This window comes from Python bivittatus, unplaced genomic scaffold (assembly GCF_059951505.1).
Source record: "Python bivittatus isolate LINGU-HERP-01145 unplaced genomic scaffold, Pbiv_v1 ctg000190_np1212, whole genome shotgun sequence".
NCBI lineage: Eukaryota > Metazoa > Chordata > Lepidosauria > Squamata > Pythonidae > Python > Python bivittatus.
In genome coordinates this window covers 20,787,174-20,807,022 of record NW_028277042.1, presented here as the reverse complement: position 1 = coordinate 20,807,022, position 19,849 = coordinate 20,787,174, and the positions used below count along the sequence as shown (strand labels likewise).

General features: G+C 51.9%; 1 protein-coding gene across 3 annotated transcripts in view; it reads right to left on the bottom strand.

The window, feature by feature from the left end:
* Positions 1 to 8,967, bottom strand: part of ZFPM1 (zinc finger protein, FOG family member 1) — a 74,990-nt gene extending 66,023 nt beyond the window's left edge. For all 3 annotated transcript variants that reach the window (XM_088136210.1, XM_088136213.1, XM_088136212.1), the window contains exon 1: positions 8,586 to 8,967. In XM_088136210.1, the coding sequence (XP_087992336.1) occupies positions 8,586 to 8,625 (40 nt within the window). In that variant the 5' untranslated portion in view covers positions 8,626 to 8,967. The remainder of the gene's footprint in view (positions 1 to 8,585) is intronic.
* Positions 8,968 to 19,849: the final 10,882 nt, after the last annotated feature.

Sequence of the window (19,849 nt, the reverse complement as noted above, 5' to 3'; positions counted from 1 at the left end):
CCAAATTATTTGCAATGCTACCATCTGGTGCTATAAAGAATCCCACACTCTACTGCAGTGTTTCTCAACCTCGGGAACTCTAAGGTGTGTGGACTTCAACTCCCAGAATTCCCCAGCCAGCCATGCTGGCTGGGGAATTCTGGGAGTTGAAGTCCACACACCTTAGAGTTGCTAAAGTCGAGAAACACTGCTTTAGAGAGACCCGGGGTAACTTCTATACACATATATTTGTTTGTGCCTGTGCACAATCTCCTTTTTAGTCCATTTTAGTTATTCTGAGGATTAAAAAAAAGGAGGGGAGTTTGCCTTGGAGGACTAGGAGAATGAAAATATTCCATCAATATGGCTTCGGAACGGTCATTTCCCCCCAAAGCCATTGGAATCCATCAATTCTGAATGTGGGCAACTCATCAACTCGAATCAGAGGACAAACATTCCCGGCGTTATTTCCTTATTTAACAGAGCAAAGCCAAAGAGGGCCGGGCACCAAGGGATCAGAAGGCAGCGAAGCTCAATGTGGTGGGGGGGCTGTTTGGCCCATGGCAATGCCCTGGCGAGCCCAAATTCAGGAGCTGCTCCAGAGCACTTCCCTGGTTCGTGGGCTTTTCCCCATCCTGGGGAGCAGCCAGAAATGTCTGTACCTTCCCAGGCTCTGCTGACCCAAGGAAAGTGTGCCAACAGGGGATATTTTGCGCTGCAGACATGGGCAAAAAGTCTCTCGTGCCCCAACTGGGGCAGTGCCAGGCTAAGCAGGCACTTTGCCCTTCTCTGAATCGGGGCTGGCCTTTTCTCCCAAGTCCAAAAGGAGCTCCTCGCCCAGAAAGGACACCCAGGGCTGAGCTCAACTCAAGCAGGAGACAGCTTGAGCCGGTGAAGAAGAAGCCGACCCCAAACCTCGGAACGCCCATCCTGCTGGCCGGAGCGCACTGCCAGCCCTGGATGTTCAGGGAATATCCCCAAGCCTGGGAGACCGGCTTTTTAAAGTTTATTAAAAGACCTATTTGCTACACTTAGCAGAACCACCGATAAGGATCTAAAAGCTTACTTTGAACCAAGTCACATCTGGGGCTGATAAACAGACCCCGAAGAGGTCTAGAGCTTTTTCGAAGAAAAAAAGGAAAGAAAAGAAGAATTTTTATATCTATCTATCTATCTGTTACAGAGGGAGCGTCAGGGAAGGCTCCCCCTCCATCAGATAATTAAAACGCCTGCATTAATCACATTGGCAATGGGACAAATTGCCACAGCCCCCCCCCCCTTCCCAGGGTCTGTTATTGTCGTCGTCGGCGAATCCCACTGCCATCTGTTCGCTGGCGATAAAGAGCGTTTTATCTGCTCTGCAATCTTTATCGGGGAAGAGATCAAGAACTCGGCCTATCAGCCGCTCCGATCTCTTCGGCAGAAAGCAGCAGCGGAAGGGAGGGGGCCGAAAGCGGGGGGGGGGGGAGAGAACGAGAACTTCTAGCAAACTTCAATGAATTTCTTTCAGCCACCCTCCTCGCCAAGCTGGGGTGCCTGCTTTCGTCTGCACACGCGCACGCACAGCCCCCCAATCGCAAGCAGATCGCTCTGCAGGCTTTATCGGCCCCCCATCGAAGAGCCCGAGACTGGCTCTAGCCGCACGCAGGCAGAAGCACACGCAGGATCATTTTCCTCCCTCTGCCCACACTCCCACGTTTGAAGTTAATAAATGTAACCGGCTATCTCAGCCGAGGATCAGCTCCTGGCCCTTTTTTTTTTTTTATATTATTATCAGCTGTCCACATCTATCAAGCAGCAGAACAAAAGAGACACGAGAGGAAGGGAGACGAAAGAACGAAAACAAATATTGCCAGATGCCGGTCTGTAGCTTTTGTCAGAAGGAAGGAGGAAAAACTTGATCAGGCAGCGAACAGAGAGAGGGTGGCGGATTAACAGAAACATCTTCCCTGTTGAGGACGGCAATTCTTTGACAGATGGCAGCAATCTCCCTCTGCTGTCCCCCCACCCCACCCCACCCCAAAATCAGGGGAGCCAATTGCCAGGGCCAAACCGCTGAGGGGGGGGCTTAAAAACTACAACCACCGGACATCCTCCTACCTGGACGCTTTGAGCATCTCCCAGTCGCCAGCTCAAGGGCGGCCCAGAGCCCCCCCGCTCTGGACCGCAGGGAATGGCCCGAGCCAACAGCCACCACATTGCCAGGGGGCATCATGCCCCTTTGACCTACCTGTGGCAAAGGAGGCCCCCCCGGGGTTTGTGCCGGAGGCGGCTTATGAACCCCCCACGGCTTGTTTCTAACCCTGAAACCTGAAGGAAGTTCAGAATCATCTAGACATCCCCAGCTGAAGGCAGCAGAGGCAAGAAATAGCAAAGTGCCCCCTTTCCTCCCCCCCCGGGAAAACCACCTTCCTTGGATCTCTCTGCGGCCTGAGCACAAATTGCTCCCCACGGATAAGACGGCTCGGGTCCATTCGGTATCAGAATTGGTAGCTAAGGTTCATTTGGTGCGTGGGGGAGCTGAGGGGGTCCGTTGCCTTGACGCCCCACCCAGCCCCCCATCCCAGAAACCCTGGCCAGCAAAGGGCCCCCCCAAGGGCCACAAAGCCGGTGCCGCTGACCTCCAAGCAACGTCACATGGCCGACGCTCAGCCCAGGGGGCCAAAGGCCTCCCACGCCATCCACACAAAGGTCACGGAAGAAATTTAGAAAGGGACTTCCTTTTGTGGCATCGAATGAGAACCTGTCCCCAAAACAGGCTGGGGGATTTGGGGGCCCAAGTCTGGGGGGGTCCTTCTCGGAGGAACCTGCGTGGGCAGGAGTAGGGACCCAGGAGGTTCTCGGGCAGAGGGAAAAGCCTCCATCAGCTCCTTCCACGGGGGGATTAGGGCATCCGTCTCCACCCAGCCTTGAGGAAGAAACAGGCAGGGCTGGAGCCGAGAGAGGCAGCAAAACGTCTGCACGGGATTCTTCTCAGGTCTCAGTCCCGAGCCAACCTGGGGCCTTCCAGAGCTTTGGGAGGGCAACTCCCGTCCCCCTCGGCCTCTGCTCTCACCCAAAGGCCCCGTCGGCGATGCCAGGAGAGACCGTGGCGGGGCTTGAGAACCCAGGCGGGGCTGCCGCCCAGCGCCACCGGCCCAGCCGGCACCCTCCGGCCTTCCTTCTCCATAACTCTCTGGACCCCCGGCAGAGAGCAGACGAGGGCAGGGATGTTGGAGGCGGAGGGGCTGGTGGCCCAAGCAGGCGTGGTGAGGCGCTTGGCTCAAGGAGGCAGCTGCTCAAGGGGGATGCCAAGGGCCAGGTGCCCTTGAATCTCCAGGTCACCGGGCCAGGTTGCTCCACTGTCCTGAATAACGATGCGCCAGCCAAGTCAGCCTTTGTGAAATGGAAGGGAGGCCATTCCGTTTCAGTCACCTGCCCTGCAGCTGCCCCACATCCCAGGAAGAAACCTACTTCCTCTCCAAGGACACGCCTATAGCTCGATCACCCCTACAGGTGTAAGCCCCAGCCCAGAGCCCCTGATTCAACTGACCCTCACCGCCAGGCCCACCCGGTCTCCCTCCACGTACACGGCCTCCCCATTTCAAATTCAGGACTCTGGGCAGCTCGCGCACAGACCGTGCACGGGCTCTGCCGCACATCTGGATCCCCAGGCCGTCTATAAGGCCTCACAAAGAGCCAGCGGGGTCAGGGCCAGTCTGACCTTCGGGGGGTGGCGTTCCAAAGGTGGGCACCATGGCAGAAGAGGCTCTCCTCCCGGGCTCTGCCAGACAGCGGTCCCTAACAGATGGGGCCCAGAGCACGGCTCTCCTGCCAGACATGATGGGAACAGGCGGTCCCTCAAATAACCTGGTCCCGTGACATCTGCTCTTGAAGCCACTGCCCAGCCTCTGCAAAGCACTTGAGCAAAATGCAACAGCTGGCCTTCTGGGTCTCACGAGCAACATTATTCCAAGGTGCACTGCTCCATCAAGCCCTCATGGCTACTGACTGAAGAAGTCATGGCAGAGGGAAAAACCAGCTGGCTTTTTTTAAGCATGAGGCCAAAATGGCAGATGCTGAGCATGGGACTGACCTATGGATGTTTAGATTCCACTGTGGTCCTAACCTAAAAAAGGCAAACTTTTATGCTACAACGCAGACATGTTAAATGTGATTTATGAAAATGGTATCACATATGAAAAAGCTTTAACTAGGTTTGGGTTCCCAAAACATGCAAACCTACAAAGGCTTGGTACGCTGTGATCCCTGCTAATTGTGGCTTGTTCATGATACAGCAAGAGACAACTTTATGCAAGGTACAAACTCGGCTTACATCAGATTATGTTCAGTTTATTATAACAAACTGAAAGTAGAGATTTTCTGACAACAACTTGCTTGGGTTTTAGGATTTTTAGCCTGACAACACTGAAATCCTTTTAATAGGACATTTAATTCTAATTAGTGCTTACATATCATCATTCTAGATCAGTGTTTTTCAACCTTGGCAACTTTAAGATGTGGGGACTTCAACTCCCAGAATTCCCTGGCCAGGGGATTCTGGGAGTTGAAGTCCCCACATCTTAAAGTTGCCAAGGTTGAAAAACACTGTTCTTGATGAAGTACATGCCAGGGGATGAACAAATAGGGAAACAAAACCCACAGTAATATAACCCTGTAATCAAAAACCACAAAATAAATAAAATACAGTCAACTACGTTTCAAAAAATGTGCCCACCACAGCAATTAAACTTCCCCTAAAAGGGTATGGGCCCAATAAAAAGCATAAAAAGTTAAAGGCCACTTGGAAAGGATGGCTTTCAAGGCCTTTTTTTCAAGTTCACCAACCGTACTTCTTGTGGGAGGGAGTTCCACAAGCTGAAGTTGCTACTGAAGACTCCTGCTGCTAGAATCCATCCATCTTACAGATCTTGCACCGAGAGAGGACAGCATAGCTTAAATAGCTCAGAGGGTCTTAGGACACCCCTGACTCTCCAGTTAGTATCCTACGCTTCACTAGACTTAGGCTCGGAAGGAGACTCCAGGCCTCCACAGGACGGAGGAGAAACCTACGTGCCTCACCTTCTGAGATTGACTCTTCCAGGAAGGACCAGAATTAGGTCTGGCTGGACACTCCCCATGGATCCCATGGTCAAGGGCCAAGAGCTCTTTTCAAGGCCAAAGAGGTGAACGGGACAGACGTGGAAGCCCATCCATGGGTGATCAGCAAGAGGGAACTACTTCTGTCTCCATCTCCAAGGGGCAGAGTCGGGAGACATGGACACCTCTCAAGGGAGGGGCCAGGAAGATATTTATCGTCATCCCCTGGAATCCAGTGTTTTCGGATAACCGAACCAAGGAAGACCAGGCACAGTAGCTCCCTTATCAAAGGCTGAGGACAAACAAACAGCTGCATATCCAACACGCCATCAAAAATAAAATGGCATCAACTCACTGGTTAAATATAGTCCAGCAGCAGATCTTTATCTAATCGGCTTTTGTCCATCACAGACTTCCTCCTTCTGAACGAGATCTCCCATTCTTTCAGCATTATCAGCATCTCACATCCAGCACCGGGCAACTGGGGAGGGGGGGGCCTCGGCCAAACCGAAACGCAGCCAGGAAGCAAACAAACAAGCCGGCGGCCGAGAGCACCCGGCCTTCGGGCAAAACAAGAAAGGGGGAGGCTGCTCTTCTGCTGGGACGGGCCGCCAGAAGCCAAACCAAAGATGGGACGAGGAAAACAGGGACTCTTCTCCCCAGCCCCTCCCCCGTGCCATTTTCCTGCTTTCCATCTCACGGGAAGGGGCAACGGGAACCAGATGCCCCCCCTGCACTCTCTCCACCAGTTCGGGCCACCCCTCTCCGGCCCCCGATCGCTGTCCTTGATTTTCCTCTTTTCCGGAAAGTGGTAGGAAAAGGCAGAGGCGGGAGCCGCCGCTCTGAAGTGGGAGCCAGCGAGCAGATGCCCAGAATGCCCAGCTCGGCTGAGGCCCCATGCCGTCTTCGGCTCCCTCCCTCGGAAGCCGAGACCGTCAGGCGGGGCTGGCAAGGAAGGGGCGCAAACTGGCGCATGAGGGTGGCTGGCAAACAGCGAGCAACTCTCACTGGGCGAAGCAGGCTAGAAAGCTGAAAGGGGAGACAGGTGGCTCGAAAGAGGGCGACCCCGGAAGGTGCCAGGGCCTTCTGCTCCTGCAAGAAGTGCAGGGCCTTTGGTGGCTTCTGCCCCACAAACCCCCAAATCCAAAGGATCCTCGTAGCACCTTTTCCAACTAACACATTTTATTAAAAGGTAGAAGCTTTCTGAGTTGAAGGGGTTGACTCACATCCCCCAGTGACTTCCATCGACAAGGAAAAACACCCTGTCCGAAAGCATCCAGCTTCAGCCACGGGAATTATTTTGGTGACCCTCCCACTACTTAGCTGAATGATGGTTTATCATTCTTGGTTAATGGCCAGTCAGAATCAAACAGGCCGCAGCTCAGTGCAACCTCTGAACCAGGGCAATCCAGGCCGGGTTTACCTGACCCACTGAACCACCGACTGCCCACGTCTCAGCATGGCCTGTTGTGCAAACACACATCCACGCACTATGTGGTCCGATATACTGTGCACATTCAGAAAAGTGGGTGAAATGGTGGTTAAGGCGACTCTTTGCAAACTCTTTCTTTCGGGACTCCAGCCATGAGAAGCCCTCAGCTGCCCGGGCAGCTCTTCCATACACTCCAGGGCTGAACCACCAGGAAAAAGGCCCTGGGACCTGCCAGCAGCGGAAACGAAGTAGGGGGAATTCCTCACCGCCTTTGCTCTGGTTGAGGGAATCACGCCCCCCCCCACAGGGCAGAGGACCCAGCGTTTTGCCTCGACTGTCCCCCCCCCCCCCCCCCGTATCTCCTCTGATTCCATTGAGAATAATCGAGCGGGTCTCCCTTATTACACCAATCTGGCTCACAGCACGGAATTTCATTACCAGCCTGGGGAGGAGGGAAGAAGCCAGCGTTGAGAAGGAATTTGCAAGAATAGCAAGATATCAAGAAAAATTAATGGGAATTCAAATGGGGTGGGGGTGGAGGAAGAGAAGAACTTTCATCCAGTGTTTTGAAGAAAAGTTTGCCCGGGTCTTATCAGCAGAACAAATCACCTGAGCAGGGAAACAGGTAGATGCAGCTTAGAATGGCAATTATTTCCCGGTGAAGATAAAAGCAGATTATCACTGGGGTGGGGGGTAAGAGGGAGCTGTGCTATCCACAGATCTCGCTCGGCCTTATCAATCGCTGAGATCTGCTCAGGAAGGAAGAGAGAGAGAGAGAGAGAGAGAGAGAGAGAGAGAGCGCGGAGGGAGGGACCGTGAAAAGCGGCCAAACCTGCCAGTGGAAAAGTTTTTCTGGTTGATATTAAAAAGCACCCCCCCGGGTTCTTCCCCCCTTTATCCGCACGCCCCTCCAACGGCTTTCCCGGAGCTGAAGATCAGGGTCCATCTGGAATCTCGGAAGAGGGAAAAGCCAGCAGCAAGGAGGACTCGGGGGCGACGGGGAAGGGCGAGGAGGTGTTTTTGTTTTTCCAGCCAAGCCCGCCCCCCCCAGTTCAGGCGGGCTGTGCCCGGGTCAGGTGGGACAAGTGGCCGAAGGGAAGGAGAGGCCCCGGGCAGATTGTGCGACCCACCGCAACTTTCACGGATTAAAGTCTGCCAGGGAGAGGGTGCAAGCTTAGGAGTTCCACAGCACGCTTCTCGTCTTCCCACCGACGCAGCCTCTGCCTGCCTTCCGTCCTCCCTCCCTCCCTCCCTCCCTTATCTGCGAAAGTCCCTCAAGATGAAACTTCCCAACGCAAGGAACGGGAGTGAGTCAAGCGCGCGATAAGATCGTAATTTCAGCCCGTCCCGACAGGGCGATCTTATCTCGGCGGGGTTTGCAGAAAGGAATATTTTAAGGGCTTATCGCGGCTCTCATCGGGGCGGCTCTATCGGGCGATCGCGCCGGGGAAGCGGCCAGAGGCAGAGCGGGATGCCAAGGACGGCCCCCGGACGAGAGGGGGGCGCGTTCCCCAGCCCGAGGAGCCCCCGGCCGCGGCCGCCTGCCTGCCTGCCTGGAAGCGCGACCGGCGCCGTCAGTCACCGCGGTCCGGGGGAGCCCAGCAGCAGCAGCAGCAGCAGCAGCAGCAGCCCCGGCCCAGCCGCTTCTCCGGGCAGCTGTCAGGAAGCCCCTCCCGCGCCGAGCCTGAGGAGGGGCTGAGGGAGGCCCCGCCCGGAGCATCGGCGGGATCCCCCGAGCGGAGCCGGCAGCTAAAGTTTGGGGGGCGGGGGTCTCGCCAGGGGGAGGGCCGCGAGCGGAGGCGAAGTTCGCGCGGGTCGCGGCCCCGGTCCCGGGCCGGCGGGGGCGGGGGCGGGGGCCGGCCGGCCGGCCGCAGGGGCGCCCTCCCGGGCCGCGCAATCCCGGCCGCCCGGCCAGGCCGTGGGAAGGGCGCGCCGGCCGCCCAGGCGCCGGCCAGCCGTCCCGCGGGCGGAGACCGGGACGGGCACCAACTTCGGGCGGGGGGAGGCCAGCGCGGGGGCGCGACCCCCGGGCCGGGCCGGGGCGTGGGGAGGGAGGGAGGGAGAGAGGGGCGGCGGCGCGGGGGGCGGCGCTCACGTTTGATCTGCCGGGGCTTGCTCTGCTTCCTCCTGGACATCGCGGGGCGGCGGCTCCGACTCCCTCCGGCGGCTGCAGAGGCAGGGCGACGGCGAGGGGGGCGGCGGGGGGCGGCCGGCGCGCGGCTCTCATGCCCACCCGGCGCTCCCAGGGCTGGGCGGCGGGCAGGGCAGGGCACGGGCACGGGCACGGCGAGCTGGCTGGCTGGCTGGCTGGCCGGCGCTCGCTGGCTCGCCTGCCCGCCCGCCCGCCTGCCTGCCTCCCGCGGCGCCCCTCTGGCGCCCCGGCACCCGGCGGCGGCTTTCCTGCTTCGGCTGCTCCCCGCCTCTTCCTCCTCCTCCTGCTGCTGCCGCCGCCGCCGCCGCCGCCGCGGCCGCCGGACCTGCCCTCTGCGCGCGCGTGCTTTTTCTCAATGGAGCCCGGGCGGCAGCCAGCGCTCCGAACGCTCGGGGGGCGTGGCCACGGCCCGGCAGCTCCCAGTTCATAGGGCGGCCGCGGGCGGCCCGGCCCGCCCACCGGATAGGGTGGCCCGAGAAGAAAGGGGCGGGGGCGGGGCCGGCGGGGCGGAGATTGGCACCCGCGCGCTGGCTCCGGGCGCCCGGCGCGGTCCGCGGGGCCGGCCGTGGATGCGCGTCGGTGCGGCCGGTGGCGCCGCTCCCCGGGCTGAGCAAAGCGGGGTGGGCGCGGGGCTGCGAGCCGGGACCTGGGGTTGTGCTGCTGCTGCTGCTGCTGCTTCCGGGCCCTTCCCGGGCGAGGGGCTGCTCGCCCCTTCGGGCAGCGGCGACCTGCCTCGACGGACCCCTGCGCGCTTCGCCTGCGCCTGCCCCTGCCCCTGCCCTGCGAAGTGCCCTGGCCTGGCTGGCATCCCCGGTGGCATCAGGCGTGATTGACTGATTATGTGCGATCAGGGTGGTGTCGACCCTCAGTGACCACGTGGGTAGGTTTTCTGCCCGAGGGTCTGTCCCGAAGCGGCCGCTCGGGTATCCGACGGAGCCCCCTCCCTGCCGCCGCCCGCCGTCTTCTTGCAGAGGAGGCCATTCGCAGCTCCGGGAGTCCTTGGCGCGCTCCGAGCTGGGTGGCTGGCTGGCTTGCAGATGTCCCACTGCTCAACGAGGGAACATCGTCTGGGCGAGCCAGCTAATTGGGTAACGAAATGTTTGCAAGCCAACCACCAAGCTCAGAGAGCGCCAAGGACTCTACTTCTTCTTCGCCACGATGATGGACTCCTTTGGGAATTGCATGGCTTGCCTGGGTAAAGATCCACGTGTCATCAAGCCAGTGTCAACTCTTAGCCACCACGTAGATTTTTCTCCGTGAAGATCTGTCCTAACCTGGTCTTTCGGGTCTTCCGGCAGTGTCCTCTTCACCACTGTAACTGAGTCCCCCCACCTTGCTGCTGGTCATCCTCTTTTCCATGATTATGGACTTCTCTGGGAGTTGTATGGATTGCCTGCATACAGTCTGTTGGATTGATTGATTGACTGATTGCCATCAAGTCAGTGTTGACTCTTAACTATGTAGGTAAACCTTCTCCAGCAGGATCTGACTCCAACCTGGTCCTTCAAGTCTTCCAACAGTGCACTCATCGCCACCATAACTGAGTCCATCCCCCTTCCTGCTGGTCATCCTCTTCTTCTCTTTCCTTCCACCTTTCCCACCACTGGGGCCTTCTCCAGAAAGCTGGGTCTTCACATAATGTGTCTGAAGTAGGATAATTTGAGCCTGGTCATTTGGACCTCATGTAAGAACTCTGGGTTGATTTGTTCAATGATCCATCGGTTTGTTTTCTTGGCTGTCCACAATCTTCTCAAAAGTCTTCTCCAACATATCTTCCCATTTTAGGCAGCCTACTCCAGGCACTGGAAACCTGCCCCGGAAAACTTCTTCCATCACCTTCCATCACCCTTTGGTCCTCATCCCCAATCTGCCCGAGAGGAACGGTTCCCCAGACATTGGGAAAGTATTAAGTAAATTTCACAATATTATAATAAAAAATATTACTATAAAAATAATACAAGGACTTGATGGGGATATGTTCTCTAATCCAGTGTTTCTCAATCTGTGCCACTTTAAGATGTGTGGACTTCAACTCCCAGAATGCTGGGACCACGCTGGCTGGGGAATTCTGGGAACTGACGTTCACACATCTTAAAATAATCAAGGTGAGAAACACCGCTGTAATCCTTGCAATAAATGTGGATTTCCCTTCCCTGAAAAAGCACACTTTTTATGTAGTGTCATAAAGCTCTGGGTAGACCTCATTCTGAATCTATAAAGATTTAAAAGTTTGGGGCAGCATAGGGCAATCTGTTCACTCAAAGACAGGGGGTTAAGACAGCGTTTCTCAACCTTAGCAACTTTAAGATATGTGGACTTCAGTTCCCTGAATTCTGGGAGTTGAAGTCCCCACCTCATAAAGCATGCTGGCAGGGGGATTCTGGGAGTTGAAGTCCATGCATCTTAGAAGTTGCTGAGGTTGAGAAACCCTGGGTTAAGAGGTCTGCCTTCCTGTAACCCAGGGTTTCTCAACCCTGTAAGGTGTGTGCAGGATGGCCCTTTCACAGTCACCTGCTTTGCTCCTGGGATGTTGCGAGAGATCAGGAAACCATGTCTTCCACCGATACTTCCAGCGGTGTCTGCAGGGTATAGTCAAAAAAGGTCAAGATGGCAGCTGCAAGGTTGCAACGCTCCGTGGATTCAGCATGGAAAATGGAGTTCCTTTCCCTGGTTTTGCAAATACTGTACTCCAGATTCCAGACCCTGCATGTTCTCCCTGGGCTCTGCCGAAATATAGGAAGTGGCTCACAGACCAAACTATGATCCGCCTACCTGCTTTGTGTTTGCTGTGGCTGGCTGGTAATATCACACAAAACCATGTTTTATGGACTTATGTTCCTTTTTAGTATTTATAATACCGAAAATAATACCTAGTATTTATAGCCTTGAATACTTATAAAGACTTCCGTGTTTATAATGCTGAAAATAACATTTAATATGTATAACACTGAATACTTACATAAATACTTCAGTCTTTATAATACTCAAACAATGCTCCTGCAGCTTTGTTGTTGATGTTCTCCTCCCCAAAAGCACCCCTGCTGTGCAATGATCCACAAGTGGTTGAGTTCACACATTACTGTAAGCCATGAGTTATGCTTAGAAACCCCGTTGGCTGAACCCCTTTGTGGCCCAAGGGCTGAACCCAGCCACTGTCAGGGACCGGCCTTCTTTTGTGGATAGGATGTAATGCAAATCAAGCCACCGTAACCGACTGGACCATTGTGGAAAAGCCTCCATTTTTGGGTCTAACAGAAGGAAAATTATTACATCAGCCTTCCCCAGATGTTATGAACCACCATTCCATCACTACTCACACAACCAATGTGGCTAAGCCTAACCAAGACATTTAAAGAAGGGCACCAGGTTAGATGATCTCTTTGGGTATCAGCACAAGGCCTAAACCAAAAGTGACTTAGTGTAGCTCAGTCATGTTTGTGAGTGTGTGTGTGAGAGAGGGAGGGAGAGAAGGAGAAAGAGGGACAGAAAGAGCAAGGGTGCTCATGCCTCAGAGTGTACAGTCTTGCTTGACAGTGTCTGTAGAGAGATTCATAATGCACTCAAATAAACAGAATGTTTTCCCGCAGACTGAATTACATGCCTGCAGAGAAGAGATAATGTGCAAGCCATCGCAATTCCCATTGTGTGCAAAATGACATCTTTTTATGGAGCTGTGTACATTTGTATTAGTGCCAATTAATCAGGGGGAATATTAAGAATGACGCAGAAAGGTGGGCGCGTGGCTAGGAGGAGCTGGGAGGCGTGGAAGGGGAAGAGCAGATCGGCAGAGCAGGGGAATGTCCTGAGGCAGAGAAGGAAGCCCATCGGTCAGACCAGGGTTGGGGCTGGTGAACTGCATTGCAACCACCCCCTTCCCGGCTTCCTGGCACTGCTTGTTCGTTTGCTTGTTTATGCGATTTCTGTAGCCGCCCATCTCAATCCAAGCGACTCTGGGAGGTGAGTTCCAAACTATGGAAAGTTTCCCACAGACCATGTTGCATCTCTTTCTTTTTAAACGCACACAGCAGATGAGCCAAAACCCACTTCCCGAGAAGCAAGCTTGGGGTTACCATTCCTACCTCTTGGCTCCAAAGTCCTAGAGTTCCCACAGGCCTGCAGTGCCCCGTTTGGCGAAGGCTGCACCAGACGGTCACTGCAAGAAATCCAAGGGCAGAGAATTCTCTACCGAGGCTGCCCAGCCAAGGCCTCCAGACTGCCCGCAAAGGTGAGATGGCTGCCTTGTAGACAGCTGGCTCTGTGGTGCAGTTGCTCTTGTCATGATGTCCAGCTCCTACTTACCTTCTTGGAATTTAAACACAGTAGACTTCATCCTGCCGTTGAGATATTTGAAAAAGGCATTGTATTCTCACTCAGTCTTACTCAATGCATCAAGTCCCATCAACTTTTCCTTGTAGGACATCATTGCCATATCTTAATTAACTTACATCCTTCCGTCTTTGTAACAGTCAACAATTACAATTCTACATAAACTTATCTAATGCAGATACTATTCTGTTAGAATGACATATTAATGTGATTTTTTTTCTTCATTGCATTTCTTTCCCTTTTTCATTAAAGCACTTTCTTTGTGTTTTTTTTCCTCCTTCTTCTCAATAACAATAAATATATAAATAAACTTACATCCTTCCATAACTTGTCATATTTCTGATGTCTCAGATGTTCCTCTCACTTGGGAAGAATGCTCTGTCCAATGAGATGACCTAACTCATTTGGGGGGGGAGTGGGAGAGGGGGCTGGGGGAAGAGTCTTGCTCAAGAACAGGCACGTGGTGGTGCAGACAGCAGTTACTCTGGGACGAAGAAGAAGATGCAGCCTTCACATGGTCAGAGACACTCTTTGTATGCCTAAGGGCAGAGCCAGCTGCAATCTCTCTGACAACAGCAGGGGAGGGCTGGTTCTGCCTCCCAGCACTTAAGACTGTCTCAAAATAAGGCGGGGAAGAAATGACCCTGGAGCTGCTTGGGATGGACAGGACAGTTTAGCTTTTGCAAAGTCTTGCTCATCTTTTTGAAAAGGGGAATCAAAAAAAAAAAGGGGTTGGAAGGGGGCATTGCTTGAAGGAACAAAATGATCCTGAAAGGATCAGTGCATGGGAATGGAAAAGGGAAGTTTCATCATTACTTTCACATTGGATGAGTTGCTTCAAAAAGGGAGAAATGAAATGGAAATGGAAAAAGGATGGAAATCAACTGTTATGCTTGGAATAGGTAAGCCTGCCATCTACTGGCAGGGCCCTCTTCTAAGAGTGCCCAGGAGCCAGCCTTTGGAAGCGGAAATCCTCAGAAGATGTGCCTGTCTCTCTTCCTCGCCCCCATCTGTTGGCTAGCTTGAACTGTCTGTCTTGAACTTGAACTTCTCTGTCCTGACATGAAACCCTTGACAGTGATGACCCCTGGAAGGGCAGACAGTCTGCCTTTTTCCCATCTCAACTCTCTTTTCCCATGGAAGTAGGAGACACTAGGATGCTGCTGTTGAGAACAATTCGACACAGGGGCATCTTCTGATCATTGCAACATGTATGAGGATGACAACTCCATGAGAGGTGGGCCTGGCTCCTCTTCATGGACTGGGCAGCTCTTTTTCAGTTGGAGACCACAGAGAACCATTCATGGTTTTCTTCCTTCTAAGGCCGCTCCAGGTTTTCTATAGAATCCTTCAAACATGTTACAAATGCATCACTCTCATTGGGATATAGCATGGGCTAAGAGACCAAGCCACAAATGAGATGGTCCCCAGACTGAAGCTGACTCCTGCTACATTCAGACTCTGCCCCCTCCAGTCCTGCAGAATGGGAAATAATTCTACGTAATGCAAAGGGTAATGCAAGGAATATCAGCAGATGATGCTTGGGAAGAACACGGAATACCTGGAAATGCCTTATTTGATCATCATCATCATCATCATCATCATCATCATCATCATCATCATCATCATCATCATCTAGTAAATACTTTCATAGCTTGACACCTTTTACCAGTACAACATTGCTTCTAATCCTCAACACATCTTCTGTACGTTAAGCGCACTAGATCCCATTTTGTTCTTCAAAGAAAACAGTCTTCAAATCCCCATTTGACTTCTTCAGGCTCAACACACCAAAGGCCTTCAGAAGTTCCTCAAGATTTGGTTTCCTTTTCTTAATTAACTTATATCCTGTTACTGTGTTTGTGTAATGCTCAGGTAGGTTGGGAGATGGCACCGATCTTGTCATTTGAAATCACGAAATGAAAGGAGGCGGTACGTGCATTCAGCAAAGCAAACAATTCATCCAAGGCTAGGCCAGCACATAACTTCGTGATTGCTTAACTGGGGCACACAGTGAAGAGCCTGGCAGACTGGAAAGCCAGCATTTTTCCAATTACTAGGGAAGTTTAGCTGGTGATCCAGGTTATTTTCTTGCTGCCCCTTCCCCAGGCTGGGTCTCCCATTACCCATCTCAACCCCTGTGGCCAATGCACACCCACAGAACAGCTCAAATTAATCTGCTTTTGTGTTAGTCTTCCCGGTTTCCTTCCTCTCTGGAATTACAGCACTGGCATCCTGCAATCTTCTAACTGTCAAATCCATCTGAAGTGCTCAGCAATAAAGTGGAGTTCAGCAAACCTGAGGGCTTTAGGGAGCTGAGGGACTGGACGTTTTCTTTCCCCAAGCAAGAGCTGAGATCTAGACTGATGACTTGCTTTAGCAGAGCTCCTGGAAATCTCCATATCATGTACCAGATTTTTGCCAAGCGTGTCCAGCAGCAACAGAGACAGATCGTGAACATTGTTGAGGCAGGGTGGGGGAAGGACGAATAAATGATGCTGGAAGAAAACGGGGAGGGTCAGGATCAGCCAGCCTGGGAAGATGATCTCCGCTGCACCAAAGCCATGTCAATGGAACCAGAAACCAGCCAGCAGTGAAGGTGGAAAAAGGGCTACACCAATTTCTGCAGAGGGGAATGGTGGTGCCTGGATTCAACAAAGGCATCAACCTTCTACATTCAGAACAGCATTCCCATTTTACTTGCAAAGGAATCCCTTATTAAAAACCTAAGTTGCACACTGCATTTCTGCAGAATAATCATCAGGGTCCACCTTCACTTTGTCTTAAGTTCACCAAAAGATCAGAAGAGCCTTGAGGCTAGAGCAGGTGAACCCCAGAGGCATCCAGGAAGCCCTCTTTCATTGTGGATTCCCAGCAGCTGGTATTTAAGGGAGGTCACTTGTGATTCGGGAGGAAGGAGCCATCAAAGACACGAACCACGGACAGTCTCATTTTCCATGACTGGGTTCAATCCCATTTGAAAAGCATTTCAACCAGTGGCCAGCCCCCTACCCCATGGTGGCAGCATCACCATGTGAAACTCTTGCCACAGACTAACATGTACTAACCTTAGCCCTAGCCCAACTGGGTCCCAGCATGCCAAAAAAAAAAGGAAAGGAAAGGAAAGGAAAGGAAAGGAAAGGAAAGGAAAGGAAAGGAAAGGAAAGGAAAGGAAAGGAAAGGAAAGGAAAGGAAAGGAAAGGAAAGGAAAGGAAAGGAAGTAAAACTCCTCCTACTCCTTTATAAGCCTCAACCTCATCTCCCATCTTTCTTTTCTTAACTAAATGCCTCAGACACTGGCCTCTCTATGAATGCTAATATGAGGAGTTCACCTAAGGCAGGCCTCAACCTCAGAACCTATTTTGGCATATAGACAGAAATAATGGACAGATGTTCAGGATTCAACTGATTTATTTTCCCCTGGGCGAGTCAACAAAGTCACCAGCAGCACACGGTCTGGAACAACGTGGTCAGTCATACCTGGAGATCTTTTTAGTCCTCCCAGCTGTGGCAAAGGAGTTGTAGCAAGAAGTTTGTCTTTTACAGATGTTTTCAAAGAAATGTCCCACTAGAAATGGCAACAATTGTCATGGGCTGATAGAGGTTGGAGCCATCACAGAGAAAGTCCTGGTGGCTCTCCATCCCTTTCTGCTCTTTCACTCCTACACGTGGCTGCAGAAAACTCAAAAGACAACAGAGGCCAAGTTCCTAGAGGACCCCTAACTTCATGGACCTCTCTAGGATTTTATTTTTGTTTGGGAAGGGGCAATCCAACTACTAGGGAGAACAATTTTAGCCCCTAAAAGGGGCAGTTGTTGGAGGCTAAATCCTACTCCATCCTGGTTAGTGGTCTGGATCTGTGGTCTGAGTTAGGGTGCTTGCACAACACACTGAGCCCTTCTCCTCCCGTGACCCATTATACATGTTGTGCGAACACTCTAACTCGGTCTTGAATCCCTGTCCCTTTTCCTTGTTGATGTGTAACTCTACTCAGGGCTCCCGGAGTGGAGACAATGGGAAAGTTTTGCTGGGTATGTCCTGTAGGCCAGACAAAACCTTTGTGCCTGGTATTACAAGCAAGGATTCAGATAAGATGAGGAACACAAGACCCGGCCGCCCTCCCGTCTCACCGGCCACTGAGAAACAGCTCTTGCTAAGCCTCCCTGAGGACTTCCAGAAGAGCCTCCTGCTTTTCAAAACCACTTCGTGCTATTAATCTAAAGGCCAGAGAAAGCTGGAACCAACAGGTGCAAATCTGCTTCCTTCGCTTTGCATCTGCAGTGCAAGTTTAGCAAGAGGAGGGCCTTGGGGTCCCACTTCCAGTGGCCTGCGTGGTGTTTCTTGCTCAAGTCCACTGGCAAAAAATAAGAGCCACTGTTCATTTCCTGGCAATTTTTTCAGCTATTTTTTTCCCCTCCCCTCCCTAAATTAAGCCATACTAATTATTTTCAGACTGCTTTATCTCTGCTTTGCAACACTCTGCAAAGAGGCGGGCGGTGAACACTTTCAGCCGCCATAAACAAAGGAACGGTTTGGAAAACAATTCTATCAATTAATCAAATTAATCCTGCCGTTTTCGTTACAAGCCCCAAGTGGCCGGATTCGAGCCCACAGTTAGGAGCTATCTCTCGCTGAGAGCGTTTAAATGGTTCGATTGCAATAATAATGAAATAATATCCCACTTGTGCGACTCGGCTTTGCTGCTCTCTCTCTGAATCTCAGGGATGTGCCTGCAAAGGTCACTTTGAGGGCAAAAAGAGGGGACGGCGATTGTCCTGAGAGGCTCTGCCTTTACCGGGGGCCCCACTACACAATTTTAGAAACTGCCTGCATTCCCAAAGGCGGCAGAAGGCTCCCACCTGCGGCCGAGTTGATGCCGAAAAAAGGGATATCCAGGGGCAGATTGGAGAGCCACGGGGCCATATCTGCAGAGTTTTCTTTTCCCCAGGCTGGCATCTCTCTCTTCAAGAGGCTGTGCTCGCCAAGGCCAGCCCTCTGTCTGACAAAGTAGAAGGAGGCCTCCTTGCAAGGTTCTTTTTGTAATGGCTGGTTCAGTCGTAGCCAAAATGGAAAATGGGAGCTTCCAGAGCAAGTCCCAACCCGCCCGCATCCCAGGTTTAGCTTCAGGTCATTGAACAGAGAGGTGGGCGGTTTAGTTTTCTTTTTTTAATAAATGTTTGTCAGTTATGGGTTTGCCTTGTCAGAGATGTGCAAAGAGAACGGACTGAGATTTGCTTCTCGTTGCTTTTCTCCCTAGATTTATGGATGCTTACCACAGCTCCCGATGGCCTCTGAAAAGCTGGGCAGCCCTAGGTACAGATTCGCTCTGAACGTCTCTCTTATTACTTGGCTGTGCTGCCACAGCACCCAGTAGCCATGAGTTTCAGAAGTGAATGAGCCTGTTCACAAAGGAGCCCCACCACTGAGTGCAGAGCCTCAGAAGCCTCAATTGAAAACCCTGGAGCGGACCAGCAGTGTGGGGAGGGTGGCCTGGTCATTGTAGAGTTGTAGAGGTAGAGTAGAATAGAGTAAGTCATTGTAGAGTTGTAGAGTAAGTCATTGTAGAGTTGCAAAGGTAGAGTAAGTCATTGTAGAGTTGTAGAGGTAGAGTAGAGTAGAGTAAGCCATTGTAGAGTTGTAAAGTAGAGGTAGAGTAATTCATTGTAGAGTTGTAGAGTAGAGGTAGAGTTGCAGCAGTGCTTCCCTCTCATTAACAACAGCAGGAGGAAAATGAATTCTGCCCCTTAGGTTGGCATTGCACCTCCCAATTTGGGCAGTAATGCCTCCCCCCGGCTCCCTGGGAGTCAGCAGGCAAGGCTGAAGAGATCCCCCTGCTAACTGAAAGTGGGGACCTTAGATCAGATCTCCGTTTGGCAAACCCCTCTCTACTATTGGAAGAGAGATCTGGACTTTCCTAGGACCCCAGGGACGGTCAGCTTGCAGCCTCCCTTTGATGCAGGGGTATACGTAGGGTATGGTCAAAATAGTCAACAAGGTGGTCACAATGGTGCAATCAAAAGTCTGTTTTTATGTGTGTCGCACGTGTACTTATAAAAACTGGCAAAGCTTTGATTGCACCGTTGAAGCTACCATCTTGACTGTTTTGACCATATCCTGTGGACGCCTGTTTTGATGTGTTTTGACTTGGCTTATCTCCTGATCATCAGTGGAGACCAATTTCCCAGGCAGCTGATAAGCTCTTCCTGCCAGCTGTTTGATCCCCCAATGCTCTCCAAAACGTGAAGGACAGGTAACACGCAGGCTGTCTGAAAACAATTACTTTCATAAACAACTGGAAACCCTTTATGGACTTTTTGCTGAAAATGGATAAAAATGGACTGGTGATTTTGGGATTTATTGATTAAAAAAGGAAGAGGGGAACCATAATATGCAGTTTGGAAGGGTGGAGATGACAATTACTGTGTTTGTAACTGCTGCAAAGAAGATCGGCAGTCGCTTCTTTAGATATTTTTTTGTTACCTTTCACTTTTTCTTTTACTCTTTTCTTTTTTCTTTCTTTTCCTACTTTTTAAACGTTTCTGTCGTTTTTTACGTCTTCTTATAAGAAAAATTACTTTAAAAAAAGAAAAAGAAAAACGCCACGTAGACTGGCAAGTTTCTGGGAAAATATTGGACTATATTTGAGAGGATAAATCTCAGCCCCGTTTTACAGTACCGTCTTGTATGCTCATCCCTTGTTTTATTTGACAATATTAAAAGGGCCCAAACGGCACCCCACCAACATTATAAAAACAGTCCAAAAGATCACTTTCCTCTGCTTTCTGACAAATATCAAAATAAAAACTTTTAACATAATGCATTGCACCCAAATATATAATCAAACTATTTTTTTAAAACAGTGAACTGTAAAGGTAGATATT